The following is a 20,657-nucleotide window of genomic DNA, read 5'->3' as shown; positions in this document are numbered from 1 at the left end:
CAGAACCAGGGACCTATGAGGGGCCAAGGACTGTCTTTACCCTCGGGATTCTCTGAAGCTCCCCTCCCCTAGTGGACTTTCTAGTATCCCAGTAAAATTGCCAGATAGAGACTGGGGGTCAGGGAGGACCCACCCAACACCTCCCACTCCCTAACCCCGGAAAAGAGAATGGGATTTAGGGCTGCCTAGCAGGGCCCGAGGGCTGAGTGGCTACAATACATAGAAAAGCCAAGAAAAGATGGGGGGAGGGCATGTAAACCAGATCTGAGAGGAGATGGGAGAGGCATGGGTTGAAAGCCAAGGCTGTGGAAGGCCTATCTCTATAAATCAAAGGAGGAAGACAGCAGGAAAGGCAGGGAACCAAAGACGGGGACCAAAGAGGCAAGTCCTGGTGAGGACAGGGACAGGGTAGGCTCTGAAATGCTGGCCTAGGAACAGCAGAGAAGAGGTTTATGTCCTCACTGAATACACAGAGCCCTCACCACTAGGGGTCAAGAAGCAGAATTGGTTGTGCATGAAACTCTAGGAGGCCAGAATACAGGAAAAGGGGAAGGGCTGGAGAAAAAGAATGGAGGGGGACAGTGGAGCAGAGAAAAAGCCGCTCTCAGTCTTGTGGAGGAAAATGGAGGAAGCAGAGCATGAGGGTGGGAGTGGGCACCCGAGGCTGGCCCCAGTCCTGGCATCACAGGGGTGTGTGTGCCACACCTGAGCCAAGCTAGCCAAAACCCTCTTGAAATGAGGCTCTGCTCAGGGCCGGAGGTGAGAAACTCCTCTCATCTTCCCTGGAATCTTCCAGAGGTCACTCCTTTCACCACCAATGTGACCCACTTTTCTATCAGAAAAGAGAAGAAGGTGCCAGTGTAGAATTCAGGGGAGAGATTCCCTTGTTCTGAAAAGATCCCCGGAGAGTAAGATGCTGCAGTCCTATCCTCACAGCTGCCACATGGCTGGGAAACCAGGTTAGACCCTGTACAACCTACATTCCATTGCTGCTTCTCACTCACACTCAGACACAGCCTTGTGCCCCGTGTGACTGGTAGCCAAGGTCACTACCAGGATTAGGTCAGCAAAGCACCTCACACTGCATGCACATCCGGGTTTCTCCCTGTCAGCAGGAACATGCTTAGATTTCCAGGCCCACTGGTTTGTTGCCATGGAAACATGCAGGCTTCTAGAACTCTAGGCATACAGCCTGGCCCCCGTGGTGCAGGGGAGGAGAAGAGAGAGAAAAGGTGCCAAAAAAATGGCTAGAAAGGTTCCAGGGAGGCCTGTGGGACACTGCTGGACCTAGATGACCCCTTGCTGTCTCCTCATTCCCAGGATTACCTGTCCTCTTCCTTTCTGCCTCAGTAGACCTTTTCAGGCCAGTGACACAGGGAAGAGATGTCAGGACAAAAGCATGAAGGTCAGAGCTATGTGTCAGAGCTGTCAGTGAGGGGGCTAGGTCACTGGGGGAGGGAGATGTTCCTGACAGGTATGGATGTAGGGCAGGGACTGAAAGTGAGGTCTAATCTTGTGTCCCCCAAGCCAGGTGTCTTTGGGGGACACTGACAGCCCACAGCCATGAGGCTCCCATCTATGATGACTCAGGCAGGCCTCACACTGCTTCCTCTGGCTCTCCCTCCCTCTCTGGTGGGTGCCCCACACTGGGAGAACCTGCTTAAAATGGGATTTCCAAGCTGTGACGTCAGAGGAAAGCCAGCAGCTCCAGCCTGTGCCAGCTCTCTTCTGATCACCAGAGCCAGAAAGGAGGGGTAGACAGAGGAAGAGCGAGCTCTGTGGGCCCTGGGCCCTGGTCTCCTTGTCTCAGGCATCCGAGATGATAGGAAGAGACTATTTCCAGGCCAGAATCCCTTTCTGGCTTCCGAGAGCCAAATAAAGATCATTACTGAACAAAATGTCCTTAGTGTCCTCTCTGAATCTCTCCTGCTGTATAATCTCTGTTTTGGTCCCCACTGCCTGCAATTTCAGCCAGACAAGAGATTGCCCCCTCACCTTGTCAGTTGCCATAGTCTTTCCCGATCTGTCCCGAGCTAGGTCAGATTTGCCTAAGGGAAGAGTCACTTCAGGTCCTCAGGGCCAGACAGCTGCTTTCTTTCGAGTCCTCCCGGAAAGCATCTCATTAGATCTTAGGCTGAAAGCTGCAATGTTGAGAGCCATCTGCAGGAAAGGGGAACGTCCACTAGATGGCGCAGCTTCCCCCCACATTCTGTCGCCTCTCGGGAGACAACCTGCAGCCGATTGGCTCCGCGCTGGAGGTGAGCGAGTATCTCAGGCTCCACTCCCTGGAGTTAGATGCTCATCAAGAAAAGCACCCTTGTGGGTGGACAGGACAGGACAGGACAGCTGTGAGTCCTCAAGCAATCGTTACCAGCTTCCTAAACGCAGACTCCATGCGCCCATTCTGCCCACTTCTCACAGGAGACGGACAGATCCAGAAGGCAGACGTTCCCTTGTGGTGAGGACCAGGCTTTCCTCCAGGAAATGAAACGTTGCTGGGCTGAACTGAGAGGGCAATGAGGCCTAAGGGACTCGCTGGGATTCTAATGTGGCATCTAGAGCTTGTTTCAGGGAAGGTGGGGACAGGGACACAGCTAGAGGCTGCAGCCCAGGAAGGAAAACTGAGAATGACGAGAAGTCCACACAGCTGCAGTTTCCCTGACGATGACCCCACGTTTCCTGCCCCTGCCCCTTCCCTTATTTCTATCTGGGGTACTGTGGGATTAAAAAATGAGATAAAGACATTAGTCCCCAAACTCTGGCATGTTTTCAGGGGCTGAGGGTAGGGCTCCTGGGTGAGTTACCTTTCCCTGACCTCTTTCCCAAGCTGACCTGAGCAGTGGCGCATCCCCTATGGATTACCCTCTCTTTTGTCACAGCCAGAGGAATAATCAATAAATAATGCTGCCTGAAATATTGATGAGGGTTTTACACCAGCATCGTTTAGCTCTGTCTGTCACCAGGGAGCTCTTGGTCCCTGCTCAGCCCAGACAGCTTCCCTGTCTCTCCCAACAGGTCTTTCTCCATCAAAATTTTAACTCATTCCTTTCGTCTCCAGGATCATGATTCAGTCCCATCTACTGAGAATACATGAACCAGAGATAATGTCAACCAGCTGCCCTGGCTGGGCAGATGGGGCAGCTTCCTAGAGAAGACTGGGGTGGGGGTTCACCTAGACCTTTCTGATAACTATTCCCCAGTAATGCAATTATGAGCCCGTTTCCTTGGCTCCGTGAGCATCTGGAACCTGCCAGCTCGGGTTTCTCAGCCGCAGATTCAAAAAGAGGCCAGACCTGTGGCTTCAATGCCCACCCTCCAATTCTCCAGGGAGTCCCTGAGCATAAGGGATGCACTGAAGATCAAGCTCCCAGATTCTTTAGACTCAGATCAGCCTCATCTGAGTTTGACCTCCTGGAAGGAGGGATGGAGAGGAAAGCAAGAGGAGGTGGGGAGTAGGAGGAGGCAGTGAAAATTCTTGAGCCCTGGGAGCCCAACTCACCTAGCATTGGCATCCTTACGGAAGACAAGCCCCCTCAAACCTCAGCATGTACAATTTCTTCTAGTGGAAGTGCACCTGGTCAGCCCCTCATGTATATTTCACATTCCAGCTCAGTTGTGACTCTCCCACGGCACCCCCACACTGCCAGATGCCCTTCCAGGCTCCTGCTGCAGCCTTCTGCTCCCCCCAGCATACATCACTCGCTTTGGTCAGTGACTAGTTCCTCGCCTGACTGAAAGCCAGGGAAGGGAGAGGAGTAAGGCCTGCCTAGTTCTCCACTGTGTCCCCAGCATCTAGCGTGGGGGCCTGCCACACAAGAAGCACTGGGCAAATTTTTGTGTCCCATTTGATGGAGTTCCTGCAGCATGTTTCCACTCATGGAAAAGCACCAGCTTTCCAATCTCTGCAGAGCTGTTGGCCCACACCTGAGGAAGGGTGTCTGCCCAGCCTAGCTCCGCTTGCTCTGAGCGCCCCACCTGTGCCCAGGCTTTTGTGCTCCCTTCCTTTCTTGTTCCTCAGACAGATGGGAGTCAGCTTTCCAGCCACATTCAGTTCTCACTTTAATCCAAAAGCTAAATTGGGAGGAAGAGCAGTTTCACACTCCCAATTTAGCCCGGGAGAGAGAAAAAGTGAGACAGCTTGAACGTTGCCAGAGAAAGGAGAAAGTTGGGTCCAGGATGGGAGAGGGGGTACCCAGAGCCCAAGAGAAGACAATGGAACCCCACCACCCATACGTCGTTATTATGTACTGTCGAGTTATAGCTGACCCATAGCTGACCCTTAGCAAGTTTTCAGAGGCAGTTAATCAATCACATGGGAGGAGATTGCCCATCCTTCTCCTATGGAGCAGCTGATGTATTCAAACCCACGTGCCTTCAGGATTGCAGCACTGCTTCCTGCCACTAGGCCATCAGTGCTCCCTAAAAATAAACTAGCTGGAACTTATTACCTCAGAGTAACCCCTAAAGCCTCTTTCCTGGACCAGTTGAGCCACTCAAGGCATTACCCCGTCTGATAGGGATTGGGGGTGGGGGTGGTGCGGAAGAGTAGGATTTGAGGATAATGATGGATTCTCTGGTTCTTAAAAATATCCAGAGAGGGAAAAGCTGCTGTTGACCATTGGTGCAAAGGAACATGCTATGAAATCAAACTTGAATCACTCTTGCGACGGCTGGAGGTTCTTCCCTCCGGATAATGATGTTGTGATGTGCCATGGAGTCAGAACTGACTCATTACTCACCCCTTAGCCAGTTTTCAGAGACCGTAGATCACATGGGAGGAGATGGCCCACCTTTTTCTGAGGAGCAGCTGGTGAGTTCAAATTGCCTGCCTTTAGATTGGTAATGCAACGCCTTATCATTAAACCCCTGGATGGTGAATTAAAAACCCACCAGGACCAATGTTCAGTTCCAAGACACCATAGTCCCACATGGAAACCTGTGGGCCCGACGGGAAGTAGGTCCTGTAAGTTCCAAAGAGCTCGTCCGTTTACCTGCTGCCTCTGCCCAGAGTTAAGCTGCCATCCTGCTGTGAGTGTTCTGGGGCAGAGCCCATTCCCCCTCCTCATCACCATTTGTCAGTGTGATGACATGCATGAAATTCTTCCCAGTTCTGGGAGTTGGCTTCCCACTCGTTGTAACATCTCCCCTAAAACAAGGCTCCCGTGTGACAGTAGTAGATACAACGGTATATGGAGGAAGTAAAGAAAGCCTATCCAACGACCACCGCCCTGTCACTTTGCCAAGGTAAGCAGGATGTTGGCTTTTCTTGCTATTTCTCTGCCCCTGGCTAAGAGTCCCTGAGGGTTCCTGGAGCCGATGCCCACCCCAACACCTGGACAGTGGCATGTCACTACTAACCCTTTGCCACCGGGTCTTCCTGGGTTATTTTCTTAGGCCCTCAGAGAAGCCAGGCAGCTTTTCTTAAGGTCTGGGAACCACTACAATGGTCTGTGAGCTGGATTAGGGGCTCCCACAGATCCTGTGTTTCCCCCATTACACCATCACCTTGTAGTCATTGCTTATTATAGACTAGAGGCTGCAAAAGAAGCAACACCTTCCTTCCTTCTCTTTGTATCTTTAACACATGGAGTACGCCTGAAGGGCCTGAATTGTTGAATAAGATGTGTTCACATGGATGTCTTCCTTCTTGGGCCCAGGAAATTCTGCAACGGTCTAGTTCATTCTGCGACCTCAAAGAACAGTTGGGATGAGGTGGGGGTTCTGAGGTCAGACTGTCTCCTGGCTCCACCACTGACTGGCTGTGTGACCTTGGGCAAGTCATTTGTCCTCTCTGAGCCCCTTCCTAATGGGTGAAACAGAGTGAGACTGGAAACTGCCTCTTAAGGCATTGTGAGGACAAAAGGCCTGTCAGGTGCTTAGCACAGAGCCTGTTACTAACAAATGTGTCCTGGGGAATGAAGGTGGAGAGCGCATCCAGAGATTAGAAAAATGTGAGATAACAAGCATCCCTGATAATATCATTATCGTTCTCGCTGCATGCTGGTGTGTGAGTGGAGGGTGGGGGGAACAGTGACAGAATGGGGAACCCTCAGGGCTGCCTGGCTCCCCTCACCCACCCCCATCCCCACCGGATCTACAGAGCCCTCCCACCAGGAGGAGCAGCCCCAGTGCTGGGCGGTGTGAGGGGCCAGAAATAACAGGCAATGCTATTCCTGCCTTTTTGCGCTGAATGGCAACGCTGCCTTTCTAATCTAAAGGCTGCTCTCAACTTCCTGAACATCAGTGGGCTCTTATGTAATCCTCCCCTCCCTCTGCCTGCCCAGCAAGCTTCCAGAGATTTCTGCAGCCGGCTTTGCTGCACAACTCAGCTGGGGGTAGCAGAGCAGAGAAACCTCAGGCTGAGCTGGATTGTTCTCTCTGCTCAGGATCCCAGCAGACCTGGAAGTGGGAGAGGGGCTGTTCAGCCTGGGTCAGGACTGACCTCCAAGGACATCAGTCTCTTCATAGATCTGTGGGGCACACTGGGGACAGAGAGGACCCAGAGAACCCTTCTTCCCTGTTCACCTACCTGCATCCACACTCTGCTCCTTATCAAGTGCAATTGAGGACAGACTTCACTCGCTTCCCAAAGATTCTGCCCCACCATTTTCCAATTTAGGCCTAAACTGTTTATCTGACCCCTCAAGCAGACTCTGAGGACAAGTGAACAGGCCCATCCTCCCGTGCAAAGATTACCCCACCGGCAGCCTTATTTTCCACAATGCCATTTTTTTGCAGATCCAGACTTACTGTCCAGAGCATTCCAGGCACCCTCTTCAGAACCCAGGGCCCTCTCCCAGGCCACAGGTCCTCTGTAGGGGCCTCTCAGACATGCCCTTCTCTACCTGTTCTGGCAAAAGCGTTCGCTCTCTACTTCTCCATCTGTGTAATTGGATTAGACATGCTGCCTTCTTGACCGTTCAACACTGAGAGGAATCTCTCATCTCCCTTATCTTTCTTCATGTTGTCCTGTCAATCTATCTCTCCTACCCCCTCAGTTCACCTTCTATCCCACTTCATGGCCTTCTTGCTCCTCAAGATTAATGGCACTGAAATTTATATATGGAACAATTGTTGAAATGTCCAAGATTTGTTATATATATGTTTACCATGATTTTTAACCGTTACCTGCCCTGGGGTGGAAGCAGACTCCTTCAAGACCAGGTCTCCTTTATTTCCGGTGGTTCTGTCAGCTATCGGAAAGTGTGACAGCACCTCAGACAAAGCCCCAGAGAGTCACTTCCTGAGCCCTGGGCCAGTCACAGCGGTTGTGGGTGCTGACGTGGCCCAGGGTTGGAGAGGAGGAAGTGGCAATGGAAAAAGGGGGCTTGTTTTCTCTGAAAGCTGCAGGTTGCTTAACCCTGGACTGGGTGTCTGAGATCTCAATGATTCCCACCGGCTTTCTCCTAGAACCATGGCCAAAGGCAGTTCCTCTCATCTCTGTTTTTCCCTCCTCCTTTCTCCTTGTAATGGAAGTCTGAGGGCAGCCAGAAGCTCAGGCCTGCATTGGCAAAGCCTCGCCTGACTGGCAAGGTCTGAGCATCCCTTAGCACCTGTGAGGTCCAGCAGACACCAGGCTACGGTGCACAAGCGGCTGAGGGCCTGCCTTTCTCTCAATGTGGTATCCTTCAGGCCTCAGGCCTGCTGTTCATCTGGGTTGTTGGCCACAGGTTTGGTGCTCACAAGGCCATACTGAGCTTTGTCTTGTCACTGTCGTTGTTCAGGTGCTGTCAAGTTGAGCAATGACCCTGCAAGCTTTGTCTTGTTGTCATTATCATTGTTAGATGCTGCTGAGTCAAACAGCAACCCTCCAAACAACAGGTCTGAACCCGGTCCTACTCTGCACCATCCTCATCATCGCTGACACAGCTGAGCCCACTGTTGCTGTCACTGTGTCAATCCATCTCATTGAGAGTCTCCCTCCCCTTGAGAGGAGTCAATGGTTTTCACCATGTCTCTTCCTCTCTCTGCCCACCCCATCCAGTAACAACCCACAGAGGAACGTCATTGACGGAAAGATAGACCAGAGCAGAGTGGGACAACTCGGATGTCCGAGCCCTGCTGCTGAGAAGTCAGGACAGCGGAGTGATGAGGTTCGGCACAGGGGTTTAGCTGGCCTGCAACCTGAGGCTCACATCTTCCCACTGTTTCCAGGAGTTGCCGTCCAAGAGCAGACATCCAGAGGTCACTTTTTCTCCGTACAAGTTGTAAAGGGAAGAACAGGAAGAGTGGGGAGAGGGAACAGCTTGAGCCCTTCACATTCTCGCTGCCCACATCTTAGCCTGGGGTCCCACACTGACCATCATCAGTGCTTCCCCTCCTCATGCCTTTTGCACTGCAGCCCCCTCTGCTAGAATGTTCTCCTACCCCTACCCCACGTGGGTTAGTATTCACCTCATCCTAAATGTGTCTCCTCCCACCTCCCCTGCCACCCATCTGCCCCCATAAGGCACCCCTTGATTGTCTTGTCTCCTATATCATTTTTACCATAATAAAAAAAATTATCCTTTTTATTTGCTTAACTGATTATTTCTGTCTGCCCTAGGAGGCCAAAGCCATCTTCTAACTGCAGGAATTAGCACAGTGCCTGGTACAAGTCAAACCAAACAGCCCATTGCCATTGAATCACCTCTGACTCAGGGCAACCCTGTGGGGTTTCCAAAACTGGTGTCTGTACAGAAAGACAGCTACATCTTTCTACTGGTGTGAGGGAGTGGGTTCAAATTGCCAGCCTTCCAGTTATTAGCCAAAGACTTAAGCATCTGTGCCATCAGGGCTCCTTCTGAGGTGAGTAGTGGGGTCAGCTTTTTTTTAAAAAAACACATTTTGAAATATATATACAGGGCAGAAGATGCATGAATTCATCTGTTTCTATATATACATCAGTTACATTCTTCACATTATGTCCCCATCCTCACTCTCTCTACCCGTTTTGTTCCATCCCCACTGACTTAGACTCACTAAGGCCTCAACTTCTTATTTGTGCTTTTAGAGTCATCTTTAAAGAACAGTTGTTGTTAGGTGAGTTCTGTTGGCCTAGTGGCAAGGAGCTGCACTGCAATCTCAGAGGTGCGCAGTTCAAATCCACCAGATGCTCTGCTGGAGAAGGAAGGACAATCTCCTCCTCTACCAGTCAGATCTGATGGTACACACACGCAAAATTATAACAGTTGTTGTTGCTGTGTACAGTCAAGTTGGAACCGACCTGTAGCTGACCCTCCAGAGGGCTTTCAAAAGTAGTTAATCACACAGGAGGAGACTGCCCATCCTGCAGAGCAGCTGGTGGCCTGGAGCCCCATTCCTTTGGGATTGCAACGCAGCTCCTTGCCACTAGGCCACCAGAGCTCCCTTAATTAATTAATTAATCAAGAATGTTTCCATAAGCATTGAGATCTTCTAAATAATTATCTATACAAGACTAATAAAACTTTTCTAAAAGAATGAGTATTTTCTTCAAACCTTGCCTTCTCTACTCCAGCCTGTTTCCCCCAGAAAGACCACATGTGGGTCCTCTGGCCACCCCACTCACATCTCCTGCCTGAAATAGACTTTCACTTTCTCACCTCAGATTTTGACCAGTCTCACATTCTTTCTCCCTCAAAGTCGTTTTATCTTCCTCACCCTCCTTCAAACCCTGCTTAAAGTCACTGGCTTTCTAGTCTTAATTTTCCAGTAACATAAAATCCAGGCTCCCTTCTACCAAACTATGCAAGCTCTTTAGAAGCAGGGGCCTATACCTTGGTCCCTGTTCCCAGGCCTTCCCCTCAGAAATTTTGTGTTGTTGTTGTTGTTATTGATAGTGGGTGTATTAATCAGAACCTGTGGCAAATATCTGAAACTGAACTCATTCTGGTGGCCCCAGGGGTAAGAAAACTGCACTGCAATCCCAAAGGCACATAGTATGAATCCGCCTGCTGTTTTGCAGAAAAAGGGGAAAAGGATGGACAATCTCCTCCCGTATGATTTACTGCCTCTGAAAACCTACTGGAGGGTCAGCTGTGGGTAGGCTCCAACTGAATGGCAAACAATAATAAAATAAACAAACCTGAAAGTCCTGGCTGAGTTCAGGGACTTACTCTCTGTATGTTTCTCTCCACTCCTTATTCCTTGTATAGTAAAGGCAGCATCTCCAAGTCCTGACAGCAAGATGGCCTCCAGGCTTATTTTACTGACTTAGTAGAATTGTTGTTGTTACTGGAGTTCAGTATGACTCAGAGTGACTCTATGAACAACAGATATGAATCCTGTCGTATCCTACGCCATCATTGACGTTCTTGAGCTCATTGTTGCAGTCATTTAGTCCATCTTGTAAAAGATCTTTCTCTCTTTTGCTGACCCTCCACTTTTCCAAGCATGATGTATCTTTCCAAAGAATAGCCTCTCCCAACAACATGCCCATTGTTGTTCTTATGTGTCATCAACTTGCTTGTGGTTCATAGCTACTCTATATACAGCAACTCTAAACCCTGCCTTATCCTGAATCAATCTCATGGTCTCTGACACATCTAACCCCCACTATACCAGTTACTGTTTCAATCCACCTCATCCAAGGTCTGCCTCTCCTGTGTTGTCCCTCCACCCTTCCAAGCATGATCTCCTTCTCCAAGGTCTGGCCCCTCCTGGTAACATGCCCAAAGTATGTGAGATGGAGCCTCAAAATCTTTGCTTCCAAGAAGAAACTTTCACCGTCTCCAGGACAGATTTGTTTGTTCTCCTGGCAGTCCATGGTATGTTCAGTACTCTTCTCTAGCACCACAACTCATTGATTCTTCTTCTACTATCATCTTTAGTCATTGTCCAGCTCTCCAATGCATAGCAAGTAATTGTGAAGACCATGGCTTGGACTAGGCACACCTAACATACGCATCAGGAGAAAAGAATTCCTCTTTTCCAAGAAAAAGTCTCAGAAGTGATTCTCACTGATCTGGTTTGGACCTAATTGGTCTGCATCGATCACAATGATGGGGGAGATTAACACATCTAGACTTGAGTTATATACCCACTCTTTGATCTACTAATGCAGTCATTTTATTCCAACCTCATATACTGAGAAACCAACGAAAATTTCTCGCTGGACAATCGTTATAAAAAGAAAGAGGAATTGAGGCAAAACACAGTATCTTATGGACTGCCAAAATAACAAACAAATCTGTTTTGTAGAAATATAACCAGGGTGCTCCTTCAAGTTAGGTAATGATGGTCAGACTTAGTCTTAGACATTTTTGGGCAAGTTGTCAGGCAGGAAGGAGCAGTCTCTGGAAAAAACATCATGCTGGGAAAAATGGATTGACAAGAATGCACTGACTGAAAAAAGAGGCTTGAATGTATTGGTGGTCATGAGGATGGCACAGGATAGGGCCAGGCTCAGATATGTTGTTCATAGAATCTCTGAGTTGTAATTGACTCAAAGGCACCTAGCAACAACTGGTAAAACAAGAGTTCAAGATTTTTCAGAGCCCAGGTTCAGAGATCACCTTAAACATCCCTTAGTCAGCCAGCACATGAGAATGAGTCTAGTGAGCTGACTTACTGTGGTCCCAGGGATTGCAGCACCCGGAGCCCAGGGTGAGATGCCTGCTCAGCTCATGAGCTCACATGTTCAGGGTTCCACTCCTGACCATTGGGATTCAGTCGGTCTAGGGCATAACTTCTCTCTTTTTTTCTTTTTTTCTCAGAGTTGCATGACTGAGTCTAGTCTACAGTCCAAGTTTAAAAGTTCTGTGTTAGAAGATGATGTTCTACCATCACCACAGGTTTCAGATTAGCTCACAGGGACACTGTCCCTGTGTTAGAATGGGAATGTTTCTCCCTTTCTGGATAGCTTTAGAAAAGGAGTAGGGTTTGCTTGGATGCTGAGGCTGCGTGAGTGACCGGATTGGTTCAAAGTCACTGAAAATAAGACAGCCAGTCCTTGAGAAAAGACATCATGGTTGGGAAGGTGGAGGGTTATTGAAAGAAAGGAAGACACTTCATAGGATGGATTGACAACATGATTATAACAACGGGCTCAGGTATATCAGAGATGATGAGAATGACTCAGGATAGGGCAGGGTTCATATCAATTGTTCATGGTATCACTCTAAGTCTAGTTGACAGCACCTAACAACAACAACTGTCAAATGACCGTCAACTGCAAGTCAAGTGCTGTGCTATGGGACTTAACAGATGACAGCCTGTGAAAGCTTGTCTTCTTCAATGTGGGTATCATTACTAATTTTAAAGTTCAGGAAATGAGATGCAAAAAAGTATGGCCCAAACTGCCACATAATGTGGATAATAATGAGGACATTATCCTGAGTGAAAAAGATCAGTCATAAAAAGGACAAATATTGTATGTGTGCACTATTACAAAAATGCTAAAGAAATGTTTATACCTAGAAAGAATCATTCTTGGATAATTCCCAGGGATGGGAAATAAGAGATAGGTAAGTTGAAAAAACATTTTTCTTTAAATTTGTAAACAGATAATGGGGGTGGGGGGATGTTTTGCCAAGGTACTCATCTGTGACAAAATGAGCATTCTGACAGGAAACCATCTGACCTCGCCTGGCCTGCACTTCAGTCCTAAAGCTAGTGGCCTCAGAAAGAGAAATGTATTCCTCCTGCCAAAAATCAGCGGCAGTGGAAATGGACACTTGCCCATGATCCCTGGCATGGAGACCCCAAACAAACCAGAGTATGACCAACAGACTGTCCTAGTTCTTTGTTGGATTCCTGAAGTAGAGTTTATTAAACAAACAAAAACACACCAAAACAAACCTGTAGGTGGAGGATACAGAGATGAGATCCAAGAGAATTAAAACCCCTCTCCCCCTCATTCAAACCCTCGATTTTAACCCCTGACCTAACCCACTCTCTCCCCCTTTATGGTCAGCACCTTCCTTCCATACATGCATCTTTTTAAATTCAGAAGGGGGAAAAAAATAGCACCTCCCCTGGATTCAAGGATAACGCTACAGAAGGAAGCTTTCCATTCCCGGAATCCTTGCTCCCTTTGGGGTGCGCACTTGACTGCGGGGAGGGCTTTCCTGTTCGCTTTCACTCCCAGGAGACCTGCGAGAATCGCCTCCCCACTCGCCGCCCCTGCTCCAGCGGGAGGGAGATGTGCTATCCTGGAGTCTGGCCGCCTCGGCGGTGGCGGTTCTCCAGGGACTGCAGGGAGAGCCCGGGCTGCGGCGCCTGCTCAGTGCGCTTTCACTGCGTCTAAGGTTCCCCCGGTCTGGCTGCGCGCCAAGCAAGGCAGCCAGGAGGGGGAGCCAGGAGGTGGCGAAAGAGCCCTCGTGCTCAGGGACCCCGAGTGGAGCTAGAGGGGACCTCTAGGGGGCAGCACTGAGCCATTGGATGAATTTCCTTCTCAACGTGGGGTCTGCAGTCAATCTGTAGAGAAGCCCTTTGATTTCTGTCACGCCCGGCCCCCTCCCACTTGAATTGGATTTTAAAAACAACCTCTCAAACTCACTGTCCTCTAGTAGATCTCGGTTCATAGCTGACCCTCCAGGGGATTTCCAAGGCTGTAAATTACAAGGAAGGACACTACCCATCTTTCTCCTGAGGAGTACCGGAGGATTCGAACCTTGAAGAAAAGGGCTGCCCTGCCAACAAGGACCATCAGCCCCTGGCGGGAACAGGATTTAAATCTTCTATGACAGGTTCCTTCATCTGTCCCCCAGCTGTAGGCTGTTTACTTGCAGGAGGCTGCTCCAGGGTCACAGAAGAGTTGGCACTCCCGCAACCTCATTCCACAGACAGGTGACGGAGAAGTAAGCGGGTCAGGATTTCCTAGCCTCAGTTTCTCAGTTGACACCTATAAGGGTCAAGGCCCCGCCTCTCTGGCCTCTGCCCAAGCCCGCCCAGCCGCTCCTCCCCTCGGTCCCTCGCTCCCACGGTCCCAGAGGTGGGCGGGCGGGACCTGGATGACGGCGGAAGAACCCTGGCCTGACTCGCCCTCGCCCCGCCGCGGGCTTCCCCAGGCCAGTCGCCGCCGAGGAGCCTCCTGTGCGGCCGTGCACCCTGCGCCCTCTCCGCGCGGCTGTTCCCCCATCGTGCGCGCGCTCGGACTCCCGACTTGGAACCAGGGAGGAGGGCGGGAGCGCGGGAGCATCAAGCAGCGACCCGGAAACACCATATAAGGAGCAGGAAGGATCCCCCGCCGGAACAATCCTTATTTGGGCAGCGCCTTATTTGGAATGGCCCGATATGGCCCTGCCGCTTCCGGCCCTGGCAGGAGGGAGGAAGGTGGAGGGAAGGGGGCGGGGGCAACCCGGATAACTCGAGAGACGCTTGAGTCTGCGGATCCTGGGCTGCAGCTCGAGTACTGGGCTTCCCCGAGGCCTGGGAGCCCAGGGTGCGAGAGCCCGCGCCAGGCCTGGGGCTCAGGATGGGGGTACCCAGCGCTCTCCAATAGGGGGCTTCACGTCACTCCGGGTCTTCCCGGCCGGTCCTGCCATATTAGGGCTTCCTGCTTCCCATATATGGCCATGTACGTCACGGCGGAGGCTGGCCCGTGCGGTTCCAGACCCTTCAAATAGAGGCGGATCCGGGGAGCCGCGAGAGATCCCAGCGCGCAGAACTTGGGGAGCCGCCGCCGCCGCCAGCCGCCGCCAGCCGCCGCCGCAGGACCGGCCCCTACCCCAGCCTCCGCAGCTGCGCCGCGTCCACACCGGCCCGCGGCTAGGGCGAGCCTGGGAACCCCAGCTGCGCCCTCCCCAGTGTGCCCCGCGCCCCGCATGTGACCCGGCCAGGCGCCCGCGAGCGTCCCCGCAGCTCCGGCCCCGGGCTGCACCCACCTGCCCTCACACCAGCACGCCAGCTGCCCGTCCGGGATGGCCGCGGCCAAGGCCGAGATGCAGCTGATGTCCCCGCTGCAGATCTCCGACCCGTTCGGCTCCTTTCCTCACTCGCCCACCATGGATAACTATCCCAAGCTCGAGGAGATGATGCTGCTGAGCAACGGGGCGCCCCAGTTCCTCGGTGCCGCCGGGGCCCCTGAGGGCAGCGGCGGTAACAGCAGCAGCAACGGGGGCGGCGGAGGTGGAGGCAGCGGCAGCAACAGCAACAGCAGTAGCGCCTTCAACCCTCAGGGGGAGGCAGGCGAGCAGCCCTACGAGCACCTGACCGCAGGTAAGCGGTGACCTACGCCGTGGATTAGCCTTGTGGCCCCCGTCCTGACGTCCGGTGCTTCACCAAGGCCTCTGCAGCACCCCTTTTCACCGCAGGAGCCCTCCTCGTCCTTAGGGATGCGAATGGGGTTTCCCATCCATTCCTCTTACCCTCAGTCATGTGCTAGAGGGATACCTAGGGACGCCCCTCCCTTGTCCCTACCGGTGCGCAGAGGAGGAGAATTTGTTTTGGATGGAGATGTCTGTGCTGCGTGGGTGGGTGCAGGGGGGAGGACTTGTTTTGATGAGCAGGGCTGCGCCCCGCTCCCTTCCAGAAAGGCTTGCCTTGCCTGCTGCCTGTCCCCAGGGAAGGGCAGTAATCCGTGGCCAGGGATGTCCGAGCAGCCCCGGGGTAGGGGACGCGCACTAGCCATGGCTCTGAGGATGCTGGCGGGAATCCCTTGCCCGCGCAGCCGCTGCTGCGGAGCGCTGGGAGCTGCAATGGAGGGGGATTCTCCGTGTTTGCGTCAGCTGTTGTTGAAATGGGCTCTGCTGCTGGAGCGCGTCCAGGAACATTGCAATCTGCTTCTATCAATTATTAACCAGCTCGAGAGTCATTGGTAGCTGGCCCGACCTCTCGCCTAGCAGTTCGGGTCCTCTTCCTTCTCCAGTGATTGCTCTCCAGTAACCAAGCCTCCCCCCTTCTCTCTCTCTCTTGGCAGAATCGTTTCCTGACATTTCTCTGAATAATGAGAAGGTGCTGGTAGAGACGAGCTACCCTAACCAAACCATCCGGCTGCCACCTATCACCTACACGGGTCGCTTCTCTCTTGAGCCGGCGCCCAACAGTGGCAACACCCTGTGGCCTGAGCCCCTCTTCAGCCTGGTCAGTGGCCTCGTGAGCATGACCAACCCACCAGCCACCTCGTCCTCGGCGCCCTCTCCTGCGGCCTCCTCATCTTCCTCCGCCTCACAGAGCCCACCTCTGAGCTGCGCCGTGCAGCCCAACGACAGCAGCCCCATTTACTCAGCAGCTCCCACCTTCCCCACACCTAACACTGACATCTTCCCTGAGCCACAAAGCCAGGCCTTTCCTGGTTCAGCTGGCACTGCGCTCCAGTACCCACCTCCTGCTTATCCGACTGCCAAGGGTGGCTTCCAGGTTCCCATGATCCCTGACTACCTGTTTCCACAGCAGCAGGGAGACCTAGGCCTGGGCACCCCTGACCAGAAGCCCTTCCAGGCCTTGGAGAGCCGCACTCAGCAGCCTTCGCTCACACCACTCTCCACCATCAAGGCCTTTGCCACACAGTCAGGCTCCCAGGACTTGAAGGCCCTCAACACCACCTATCAGTCCCAACTTATCAAACCCAGCCGCATGCGCAAGTACCCCAACCGGCCCAGCAAGACTCCTCCCCACGAACGCCCCTATGCCTGCCCAGTGGAGTCCTGTGACCGCCGCTTCTCCCGCTCCGACGAGCTTACCCGCCACATCCGCATCCACACGGGCCAGAAACCCTTCCAGTGTCGCATCTGCATGCGCAACTTCAGCCGTAGCGACCACCTTACCACCCACATCCGAACCCACACAGGCGAGAAGCCCTTCGCCTGCGACATCTGTGGAAGAAAGTTTGCCAGGAGCGATGAACGCAAAAGGCATACCAAGATCCACTTGCGACAAAAGGACAAGAAAGCAGACAAGGGTGTTGTAGCCTCTGCGGCTACCTCCTCTCTCCCCTCTTACCCGTCCCCCGTGGCTACCTCGTACCCGTCCCCAGTCACTACTTCTTACCCGTCTCCGGCCACCACCTCATACCCATCGCCTGTGCCAACCTCCTACTCCTCGCCTGGCTCCTCCACCTACCCGTCCCCGGTCCACAGCGGCTTCCCCTCCCCTTCAGTGGCCACCACGTACTCCTCTGTGCCCGCTGCGTTCCCAACCCAAGTCAACAGCTTCCCTTCCTCGGCTGTCACCAACTCCTTCAGCGCCTCCACAGGCCTTTCGGACATGGCATCAACATTTTCTCCCAGGACAATTGAAATATGTTAAAGGGAAAATGAAAACAAAAAAAAAGGGAGAAAAAGAAACACAAGAGACTTACGGACAGAAAGAGGAGCTGGCCATAGCTGGGGGTCCTTTTAGGTCAGATGGAGTCCTCAGAGCACAGTGCTCCCCTCCTTCTGCTCGACCCCAAGGTCAGCTGGAAGGTCTGCCGACCAGTACTCCTTTCTGCCCACTTTCCCTACCTCCCCCATTCCCTTCCCCCTTTGACTTCAGCTGCCTGAAACAGCCATGTCCAAGTTCTTCACCTCTATCCAAAGAACTTGATTTGCATGGATTTTGGATATATAATTTCAGTATCATTTCCATCGAATGCCTGACCCCTTGCTCCCTTCAGTACTAGAAAACTGAGTTGGCAAAATGGGGTTTGGGTCCCTCAGAGCCCACCCCTGCACCTTGTACAGTGTCTGTGCCATGGATTTAATTTTTCTTGAGGTACTCTTGATGTGAAGATAATTTGCATATTCTCTTGTATTATTTGGAGTTAAGTCCTCACTTTGGGAAACAAAACAAAAAAAAATTTTTTTTAAATGGGGGGAGGGAAAAAAAAAAAGGAAAGCCAAGCAAACCAATGGTGATCCTCTATCTTGTGATGATGCTGTGACAATGAGTTTGAAGCTTTTTTTGAAACAGCAGTCCTCGGTGTTAACCAGAGCATGTGTCAGAGTGATGTTCCGTTAGTCTTTTTGTAAATATTGCCCGACTGAACTCTCACATGTGATAAAAAATACAAAATATGGTTTGGTTTTCTTTTTTTTTTTAAGTGGTTTTAATTTTTTGTCCTTTGGTTTTAAAAAAGTTTCACGTCTTGGTGCCTTTCGTGTGATGCGCCTTGCTGATGGCTTGACATGTGCAATTGTGAGGGACAAGCGCCCTCTAGCCTTAAGGAGGGCAGGGAGTGATGACCTGGGGGAGGCTTTGGGAGCAAAACAAGGAAGACAGCCGAGCTGAGCCTCGGTTCTCCAGAATGTAAGGGGGGGAAAAAATCTAAAAATCTGAACTCTCAAAAGTCTATTTTTTTAACTGAAAATGTAAATTTATAAATATATTCAGGAGTTGGAATGTTGTAGTTACCTACTGAGTAGGCGGCAATTTTTGTATGTTATGAACATGCAGTTCATTATTTTGTGGTTTTCTTTTACTTTGTACATGTGTTTGCTTAAACAAAGTGACTGTTTGGCTTATAAACACATTGAATGCGCTTTATTGCCTATGGGATATGTGGTGTATATCCTTCAGAAAAATTAAAGAGAAAATAAAAGAACTTACTGGATTTGTGTTGCCTGGGCTAGGGACGAGGCCCTGTAGTATGGCCCCTGCTGAGAGGTGAGACGTGTTCTGAAGCCTCTGGCACTTTTAAGAAGCTGTGGTGGGGCTGGGGTGGTGGTTAAGCCCTCAGCTGTTTGAACGCACCAGCTACTGTGTGGGAGAAAGATGTGGCAGTCTGTTCCCATAGAGACTGGCAGCCTTGGGGCTCCCAAGGGGCTGTTCTGTAGGATCATAGAATCAACTGGATCACAATAGCTTTCTTTGAAGGTCTTTTTAAAAAATCTGGGACTTTCATAGAAACATGGATAGGCCAACCAGAGCCATATACTCTGTGCATCGTTGGTGGGAATTGTTTACAAGAATTCAAGGATCTGGTGTGGGTTTTCTTCATCTTGTGGACTGTGTCCTTTCTTGGTGAGTTAAGCTAAAGAAACCTAGAATTAGAGGTTGGACATGTGTGGCCAGCAGCAGTGCCCCACTCCTAGCACCAAATGTCTAACCAGCCCTGCCCTCTACCTCTACCCAATATTGGGAAACATTTCTATCCCTGGGGATCCCTGCCATGTACACCTGGGGGAGATTCAGGAAGGAAACAGTGCTCAGGGTACGACTAACAAGGCTGAGGCCACCACAGTGTTTTCCTTCCTGCTTTGCTTCCCCAGGAATATGAGGCTGTCCAAGAAGGATAGGAGAGGTGAGGGCCAGTTCTCAAGCCAAGAATCCTTCCAGGAAGAAAATTGCACCACTTGCCAGCTGGAGCTGTAATCCTTGGCAGCCTCCTGGGACGCACAATGGAATGGCAGGAGTCTGGCCTGGTGTCTAGGGTCCCTATCCAGGCCAGGCCTGTCCCTCTTATGGAGGAGGTGGGCCGGTTTCTCTGACACCAACCCTGTGAGGGGCCACTCACTGTTGGACTGATCCTTGTAGACTTGTGAACGTCTATCTATCCCATGAAAGGCCTTAAACCAGGCACGAGTCACACAGAACCATCCCTGTTCTCAAGGAATGCAGATCATTGGTAGGGAAGACAGAGATGCCAGCTACAGATTACAACATGGTGCTCCGTTACATAATGTGGGCAGCACGGAGTCCACAGAAGCATAGAGAAGGGCATTCAAGCCACCTGGGACTCCAGGAAAGGTGAGAAACTGACCTGAGAAGGGGCAGTAGGAGTCATCCACTTGATTTGTGTGTGAGGCAGAAAAGATGCTGTCTGAATCTTTACCAAGAGGGTGGATGGGAGAGATGACTAAAGGAAGCTCTACCACAAACTCTGACTTCTGATGGTTTTTTGTGAACTGATCAGAAATAATCATCTGTTGAGCAAATGAGTAAAATTAATTCAGTGTCCTAGAGATTTTGAGTCTTTTTAACCTCTTCCAGCTTCTGACCATCACAATCAGGGTGTGAAGGATTCCCTTTACCTTGTATGAATATAAAGCTCTGAGTGAAGTTGAAGTCAGACTTGTCTCTCCCTTTTCTCCCCAGAGAATCTCAAGTCACACCTTCTCCTGGGACCAAGAGAATCCCAGAAACTCCCTACCCTGGGCCCTCTGCTTTTGTTTCCGATCTACACCCTCCCCCCACCACCCCACTGGCCTCTGCTCATGACACCAGAGTCCTCAGCCCGGAGCAGGGAGAACCAGGCAAGCTTCTCTAGTAAATGACATGTCCTCGTGAGCCTCTTGGCAAATTTGCCCTGTCTTGATGGGACAGTATTTGTGTTAGCAAATCTCTTCCCAGCCCCACCCACCCTTCCCCATCTCTCTCCAGGGCCAGGCCCACAAGCCTGTGCCTGTTGTACATTCTTCAGAGTGTCTCACCCCAGATTCCAAGGAAACGAAACATGGCAAGAGTGGAAAGTCAAAGAGGGAGCAAAGAGAATTTGTACTTTTAAAGTAGAGGCTCTCAAACATAATGCTGCATCAAGATCAGGAGGGTTAGTGTGTTAAAATTCAGATTCCAGGACACCATTCTCGGGTCACCTGGTTCCTCAGGTCTGGGATGGGGTCCTGGAACCGGCCCTGGGAACAGGCACTGCAGGTCATTCTGACACAGATGGCTCATTGAGAAACCAAGTCTAGGAACCCTATGCGTCTAGCTCACTTTTATGAGTCCTGTTATCAGAATTTCTTTAGGTCTGACAGCCACACGCAAATTCCTTTGCATGGTTGAAACAGGGGAGGAGTCGCTAAGTTGCCCCATATCACAGTCTTTTTTTTAATAAT

At 51.2% G+C, this 20,657-nt stretch overlaps 1 protein-coding gene across 1 annotated transcript; it reads left to right on the top strand.

Moving 5' to 3' along the window:
* Window positions 1–14,569: 14,569 nt before the first annotated feature.
* On the top strand, window positions 14,570–17,662 carry EGR1 (early growth response 1). The gene is made up of 2 exons (XM_006903077.1): window positions 14,570–15,120; window positions 15,821–17,662. Exons 1-2 carry the CDS (start codon window positions 14,823–14,825, stop codon window positions 17,146–17,148), a joined length of 1,626 nt encoding a protein of 541 aa, XP_006903139.1. The 5' UTR covers window positions 14,570–14,822; the 3' UTR covers window positions 17,149–17,662.
* Window positions 17,663–20,657: the final 2,995 nt, after the last annotated feature.

This window comes from Elephantulus edwardii, unplaced genomic scaffold (assembly GCF_000299155.1).
Source record: "Elephantulus edwardii isolate Elephantulus edwardi_28Jun2011 unplaced genomic scaffold, EleEdw1.0 scaffold00507, whole genome shotgun sequence".
Lineage (NCBI taxonomy): Eukaryota > Metazoa > Chordata > Mammalia > Macroscelidea > Macroscelididae > Elephantulus > Elephantulus edwardii.
This window is presented reverse-complemented; position numbering and strand designations above follow the sequence as displayed.